The following is an 8,581-nucleotide window of genomic DNA, read 5'->3' as shown; positions in this document are numbered from 1 at the left end:
TAAAATTGATTTTTTCTATATATTTTCTATGATATCTCTTAGAGTTAACAGTTAATTATGTAAATTTTACTTATTCTTAAGAAATACAAGGCTAAAGTTTTCTTCTTATTAAGAAATAGAACGGTAAATTTGCATAGAGTACCTTGTTTAGGGAAGGTAGAAGAATAGTATTAAAAAAAAAACAAGAAGAAGAAGAAGAATAAAAATGGGTAGACACTCAACTATATATTACTTGATTTTTACGCACTCGACAAGCTGAGGTCGAATTTTGAATATTTGACATATATCAATTTAAAAAAATCGAACAAGTCAAATCTTCAAAACTACCATATTTCTTTAATTATTTTCAAAACTATAATATTTCACTAATTATTTTTAAAAGTTATACCTACATAATACATCCATAAAAATTTTAAAAATAATTTAGATGTACGTATATTATGTAAAATTTTAAAGTTAGAACATTTTTTAATAGAAGATCTAGAACCTATGTGATACTATATTTAAGGTTCATGGACTTATTAAATATACAACTAAAAGTTTAAAATCCAGTTAAAAACTTTTGAAAATGTTTTAACCTACCACATAGAAAAGTAACCGTTCTAAGTATAAATGTATTATTTAACTAAATAATAAAATAACCAAAATCCATGTAATTATTAAATGAAAATTTTTCACAAATATAAAAAAAAAAATGTCAAACTATTTACAGAAAGAGCAAAAAAAAAAAATACTGATAAACACTGATAGACTTCTATCAGCGTCTATCAGTTTCTATCACTGATAGATACTGATAGACTTCTTGTTGGGTTTTATCCCCTAAAACTTGTAGATAGTAAATGCTATTAATTGATCGTCATCAATAAAGAGTTATAGATGTTAATTCAATAAATGTTATTATTTGTATTGTTTTCTATTTTGTCTTAATAACCCTAAATCCAATAAACTAACATCTAATGTTGCCTTATGAGTCTTGAACTGTATGTGGAGATATATAGGGATCAATGTTCAAGATACAGCCTAAAGGATTTATAATATAGGGATAAGGTTGGGTACCTTATCCTGGTAACACTATGGATACAGCTTACTTTGTATTTGATACAAACACAATGATCCAATGCATTCGTGTAGGTGACATGCGAGTAGAGGTATCTTATGCAATGAGAGTTTTCATAAGACCGGACTACGAAATAGTAAAACTAGATGCAACACCATTAACTAGTTAGGTTTCTATTTCAATAGGATGCCTAGGCAACTTAGACTTAATCTTGAGTATATTATGAACTTTTGTTCACGAGGGATTGTTCTTTGATTTGTATGGGTGAAGGTGGTCAGTTCGCCGACTCAATATGCCTACCATTTTAAGGACAAGATCGAGTGGGAAGCTGGGAACATAATAATACAAGATGAAATTCACTCATTCCTGCCTTAAGGGTAAGTAGAAGAGTATTCCCTTAAGTGGTGTCTCCGTGACTTTTACAAAGGGCTCTATCCTTTCATTGGCCCAAGAGGAGTTTTGTTTATTAGTTGGACCATAAACAGGTTGTTCATTAGAGGAGTACTGGTACTTAAGAAGTCAGAGGTAACCCAAGGGTAAAACGATAATTTGACTCAGTTGAAGTTACAAATACTCGTGAAGGACTAACTTGTTGTTATTACTCTATATCCATGGACATGGAAATATATCTGTAGTGAGAAGAGTACAATTGTGGGTCTTTAGTTGAGTGTACCCACTGTTAACGAATATTGATTAAATTGATTAATGAGTTTAACCAATTAATCTCATATCGTTGGAACTTCTGATATACAGGTCCACCAGGTCCCTTTATTAGCTCACTAAAGGATATCAAAAAGGGATGATTTGAATTGTTCAACTCAATTTGAGGAAACTATATATTAATATTATAAATATGTAATTGATTATGGATATGATCTATATTCAAGTTAAATTGGAAAGAAACGTTTGAATAAGATTCAAATAATTAATTCAAGTGAATTAGATTCTCAAAGAATTAATAAACAGAGAGGTATTACACATATACATATGATGTTTATGATAATTAGATATATATATATATATATATATATATATGTTAAATTGGATTTAATGTATAAATAGTTATTTAATTAATGTGAAAATTAATTAAATAAGTGTTATTTAATTAATTGTGCTAATTAATTAATTGTACAAAAAGAAAAATAGGAAAAGGACTTAACCCTTCTCTATATAAAATTTTCCTTATGGCCCTTTTGGAATACATACAACACAAGTGAAGAATTCATTGTGTAATTTTTTTCCCTAAGCCACAAAGAAAATTCTCTCTACTCTCCAAAAAGTCTTTATCTTCACCCTCTTCCAATAGTTGGATACCATCTTGAAGGGATTAAATCCCCACACAGCAGAAAATTTCAGACCTAACTCTAGTTTTAATACCAAACATACATTGCATTGGAAAATAAACCTAGGCTAAACATATACTTTCAAATATTAAAAAAAGAAAGAATTTCATACCTTTAAACGTATTGGTGAAATTCCTCTGACAAATAAACACAGCACTCCCAAAAGGCCTTCACCGGTATCCTCTGTTATATCTATTGAGGCAGGATGGTGGGATCCCCTTTTCTTGATTTGGGAGTAAGGGAGAAGGAAAAAAAAATAAGAGAAAAGAAACTTTATGAGAAGAAGAATTTTTTTTTTCCGTTAACCCATATATAGAGTGAGAGGGATAGGGAGGGAGGGAAATCAATGAGAAGACTCACTCTCCCGATCAATCTCATAACTCCCCAACATAGGGAGTTACATAATCTCCCTTTTTTAATTTCATTTATCATTATTATTAATAATTAAAATAAATAAATCTAATTTTAATTTATTTTATTAATTAAATAATAATAAATATATATAATTTAACCAAATAAACTAAATCAAATTTAATTTATTAAAATTTAAATTAAACAATTATTAATTAATCAAATAAATTAATAATAATTTAATATCTTATATATTTAATTAAATGTGTATTAAAATCATATTTTAATACATCCCTCTCGCATAACCTATAGTTCAATTCAATTAATTTAATCAAGTCATATTCAATTAAATATAATTAAATTAAAATAATTAATTCTCTAATTAGTTAGTCATTAAATTAAATATCACATATTTAATTTAACCTTATAATTGAATCAGATTTAATTATCTTTCTCTCATATAATCTATAGTTTAATGTGCATCTTATGCACATTATTTTTAATCTATAGTTTTAATATGGAATTAATTCATATTACATTTAATATTTGAAATCCTTCAAATATTTAATTCTCCCATAAATTAATTTTTAAATCAAATTCAAAAATAAATTTATATCATAAAGTTTAATTAAATTATATATTATATATTATAATGTATCACCATACATTATATTATTTTCCCTTAGTTAATTTGAACAATTCAAATTACTTTAATTTCAATACCTTTTTTCGAGCTACCAGTGGAACCTAATGGACCTACAGATCAGAAGCTCCAAAGGTATGAGATTAATTGGTTAAACTCATTAACCAAGTTAATTAATATTCGTTAATTGTGGGTATACTCCACTATAGACTCACAGTTGCACTCTTTTCACTATAAATATATTTCTATGTCCACGGATATAGACCAATAACAACAAGTTTGTCCTTCACAAGAGTTCGTAACACCAGTTGGGTCAAATTACCGTTTTACCCCTGGGTTATTTCTACATCCTTAAGTATCAGTGCTCCTCTAATGAACAACTTGTTGTGGTCCAACCAACAAATAGAAATCCCTCTCAGGCCAAGAGGGTAGGGTCATTTATTCAAAACCCGAAAACACCACTTAAGGGAACACTCATCTACTTTCCTAAAGCAGGAAATTAGTGAATTCCATCTTATGAAATTACGTTCTCAACTATCCACTTAGTTTTGTCCCCAAAATGGTAGGCATATTGAGTTGACGAGCCAGCCACTCTCATCCATACAAATCAAAGGACAATTCCTCATGAACAAGAGTTCATAACTTACTCAGGATTGAGACTAAGTTTCCTTGGTCATCCTAGTGAAATAGAAACCTAACTAGTCAACGGTGTAAGGGTTACTATTTTCGATCCAGTCTCATGCAAACTCAATACATGGGATATCCCCACTCACATGTCTCCTACACAAACACGTTGAATCATTGGGTCTGTATCAAATACAAAGTGGGTCGTATCCATAATGTTACAAGATAAGATACCCAACCTTATCTCTATACTATAGATCCTTTAGGTTCTATATTGAACAGTGATCCATGTCTCCACATACAGCTCAAGACTCATACAACAACCCAGGATGTTAATTTATTGGATTAGAGTTATTTAGGCAAGATTAACATAATATAAACTAACCCTTTATTGAAAAATATCAATAATAATTTATTAATGAATAGTCAAAAGTTACATTTACTATCTACAAGTTTTAGGGCCTAAAACTCAACACACCTTCCTTCTATTGGAATCCTTGAGAATAACAAGGTTACTCTCATGGTCATGTTCAAGATTGGTCAAGAAATCCTTCATGTTCAAGATCGTTAGAGGAGTTGTTCATTGGAACTTCAAAAGGATCGTTCTTAGAACTTGGGAATCTACAAAGGTGAAAATGGTTCTAACTTTTTCCCTACAATATGTTGTTTACATGTTTATTCTATGCATATTGTGTTTTAGTTTACTGTTTTGTTTATGTAAAAATTGATTTGCGAGATACAAGGCGTTCACGATGCTTCCACTATGGGATCTGATCCCTTCAATTAGTATCAGAGCCAATTTCTTGCATTTTCGTTCTTCGTATTTTTTTTTAAACAAAATTAGTTTAGAGGTGGGTTATTAAATCTATTTTTTGAATGGAGGTTTGCAATATTTGATGTTTTCAATTTTGGCACTTAGATTACTTTATAATTTAATTAAATTGTAAGGATCTGTTGTATTTTTGGACAATTATTTTAGTTATATTAATTTAATTAATTAATTTTACATTGGGATACCAAAATCAGTCCAATTTTTGCTGTTTAAATTAATTTAATTATGCATTCGATGTATGTTTAGGTTAATATTTGGATTCATATTACATATTGTATGTCATATAAATTAAAAAATACTCACCTTAGGATAAACATGTACATGCATCATAACTAAATATAAGGATTATACCTTATGGATGCATGATTAATTAGCATGCTCATGCATCATAATATAAGTGTCATGTTATTATGATGTATGATTACACTAAGCATATCCATGCATCATGCTATATATTAAAATTGTTATAATAAATAGTGAAATGATGTATGTGAATGCTTGTGTTTTTCATGTATGATTTATATAAGTATTATATTTATTAAATGGAAATGGAATTTGCATTGAGCATGATATTACTTAGATAAAATTAATGTCGTTAGATGCAAATTTATAGGTTTTAATAAAGCATTAAAATATAAGTATTATAGTTTTCATAAGATAGTTTAAAATTTATAATCAAGAATTTCATGTAAATACAGGTCCAAATTAATTTTAAATAGTTTAAAATTGACCAACCTAGACTTATGTTATTCTAATGGAACTAGGAATAGGTTGAACTTTTTAATTTGTTTTAATAAGATGAAAAATGAAGTTAATTAAAAGATTAAATTTATAAAATAATTGCCCATAAGAGACCTTTATTTAAGAAAAGTTCTGTCTAGGAGGGGGTGTTTAAGCTAGTGGAAACGAAACACCTCCACCTGGGAACCGACCTGGAAGGTGAATTGGGCAAATATTTATAAGAATGCAATAAACTGTTGATTTTATTAAACAATTTAATAAATGAAATCAAGTATTGTTAAATCATTTAATATAAATGTTATATTGAGCGAATTAAAATGACTTAGATAAATTCATTAGTCGGGTTTTAACTAAGTATAATAAAATCTTTAAAATATTAAAATACTTTAGTGGGAGAAAATTAGTATATGTGATATATCAAATTTCTACTCTCACATCCTTAGGAGTTCATATCGTGAGATCTATGCTCGACTTCGTGTCGCCCTGGGCACGGCCTCCCTTCGAAAAGTGTTTGCATGGGTTAATAACAAGGTGAATAGGGAAAGTGTTCATAGTAAGTGGGAGAAGGACGCGTGTCAACGTGTCCTATGGTCTCCTCCATTAGGTTATACCGTGAGATTCCCTTGGTCCACCTACGTGTCGTTCTGGAGCAACCATCCCTTCGGAAGGCTTAATCATAGGAGTCAATATAACACAAACTCTAGCAATAGATAGGGTTTCTTGGATTAACTTCAATAGTTGTCTTTCCTTTTGGTAGCCCGTTGAAGCGTACCTCTGGAATCTGAAAATGGGAGGGTCACACTTACGGGATGAATTAAGTTAGCAAATGAATCTTTGACCAAAAAAATGATAACTAAAGACTACAGGAATAAGAGTTATTTTGGTATTAGTGATTGGCTTAGATTGTCTCAATTCAGGGGAAGAGTAGTTGATCATCCTTTGGTGACTATTGCTCTAAATCTCTAAAGTATTGTTGCAAAAACAAAAATCAATAGTTTAATTAGGGTTCTATGATTACATATGTTTTTACTAAATTGATTGGATAATTAAGTAATGGGTTATGACAAATATAACTAATACAATCAATTAATTGTTATATGTTTCAGCATGTCTTCCACAATCATATCTTTGCTTAAAATGAAAAATCAACCGGTGAAAACTATGCGACATGGAAATCTAACCTGAATACAATTATGGTTATTGATGATCTGCGGTTTGTTTTGACGGGGGAATGTCCTCCAGTTCCTGCTCAAAATGCATCTCAAGTGTTGAATGATGCTTATGCCCGTTGGACGAAGGCTAATAATAAGGCCCGAGTCTACATCTTGGCAAGTTTGTCTGATGTTCTTACCAAGAAGCATGAGGCCACGATGTCTGCACTTCAGATCGTGGAGTCCCTCCAGGAGATGTTTGGACAATCGTCCATTCAAATTAGGCACGAGGCCCTCAAATACATTTACAATGTGTGCATGAAGAAAAACCTATCAATGAGAGAAAGTGTTCTCAGCCTAATGGTCCAATTCAACGTCGCCGAAATGAATGGTATGGCCATCACCGAGCAGAGTCAGGTGTCCTTTATTTTAGAATCTCTTCCGAAGAGTTTTCTTCAATTCCACAATAATGCCACTATCAACAAAATACAGTACACTCTGACTACCCTACTTTAACAAGTTATAGACTTTTCAGTCCCCTATGAAAGGTAAGGGACCTGTAGAGGGAAAGGAAAATGTTGCCCATTCCAAAAAGTTTCATAAAGGTTAATCCTCAAGAAGCAAGTTTGTTCCTTCATCCTCTTGTTCTAAGAAGAATCAAAAAAAGAAAGGAGGGAATAGAATGGCTCCAACTGCTAGAAAAGGAAAGAGCAAAGCTAAGACTGACAAGGGAAAATGCTTCCACTGCAATGTGGGTGATCATTGGAAACGCAAGTGCCCCAAGTACCTTATTGAGAAGAAAAAGAGAAAGAAAGTAAATATCTGGAAACCTGTTTAGTGGAAAATGATCATGATGCCTAGATACTTGATTTAAGGGCCATCAATCACATTTTTTCTTCTTTACAGGGAATTAGTTTCTTCCAGCAGCTTGAAGAGGGTGAAATGATGCTTAAGGTTGGAACGAGAGATGTCATTTCTGCTGCTAAATTATTTTTCGGAAGTAGTTTTTTATATTAGAAAACTTATACATTGTTCCTAAAATGAGGAGGAACCTTGTTTCTATTTCCTTTTTAATTAAATAATCATACTCTATTTCTTTTAATTCAAATGAAGCGTTCATTATGAAAAATAATGTGACTATTTGTTCAGCTAAACTAGAAGACAACTTATATGTATTAAGAACAACTAAATCAAAAGCACTTTTGATCTTTAAAACTGCAAATACTCAAACAAAAAGGTGAAGAATTTCTCAAAGTAACAATGATACATATCTTTGGCGTTTGAGATTAGGACATAATTTCTCAAAGTAACAATGATACGTATCTTTGGCGTTTGAGATTAGGACAGAATTTCTCAAAGTAACAATGATACGTATCTTTGACATTTGAGATTAGGCCACATAAATCTCGATAGCATCGAGAGATTGGTAAAGAATGTACTTCTAAGCAAGTTAGAAGATGAATCATTACCTCTATATGAATCATGTCTTGAAAGAAAAATGACTAAAATACTTTTTAATGGAAAAAGTTATAGAGCCAAAGAGCCCTTGGAGCTCATACATCCCGATCTTTGTGGTTCAATGAATGTAAAGGCTAGAGAATGGTATGAATACTTCATTTCTTTCATAGATGATTATTCGAGGTATGGTTACTCATACCTAATAGAACATAAGTTTGAAGCCTTTAAGGCTGAAATTGAAAACCTATTAGTTAAGACAATTAAAACACTTCGATCTGATCGAGGTGGAAAATACATGGATTTAGAATTCCAGGACTATACGATAGATCATGGAATTCAATTCTAACTTTCAGCACCTGGTACACCTCAGCAGAATGGTGT

The 8,581-nt window shown here is 30.8% G+C and overlaps 1 protein-coding gene across 1 annotated transcript; it reads left to right on the top strand.

The window, feature by feature from the left end:
- The first annotated feature begins 6,784 nt into the window (after positions 1-6,784).
- On the top strand, positions 6,785-7,258 carry LOC150035416 (uncharacterized). The gene has a single exon (XM_090314309.1). It carries the CDS (start codon positions 6,785-6,787, stop codon positions 7,256-7,258), a length of 474 nt encoding a protein of 157 aa, XP_090170435.1.
- Positions 7,259-8,581: the final 1,323 nt, after the last annotated feature.

Source organism: Benincasa hispida, chromosome 6 (assembly GCF_027475165.1).
Source record: "Benincasa hispida cultivar pf3 chromosome 6, pf3_genome.v1.1, whole genome shotgun sequence".
NCBI classification, from domain to species: domain Eukaryota; kingdom Viridiplantae; phylum Streptophyta; class Magnoliopsida; order Cucurbitales; family Cucurbitaceae; genus Benincasa; species Benincasa hispida.
This window is presented reverse-complemented; position numbering and strand designations above follow the sequence as displayed.

Bases quoted from the DNA above. Each gene is read 5' to 3' on its own strand.
- LOC150035416 (XM_090314309.1), top strand. From the start codon at position 6,785: ATGGTTATTGATGATCTGCGGTTTGTTTTGACGGGGGAATGTCCTCCA.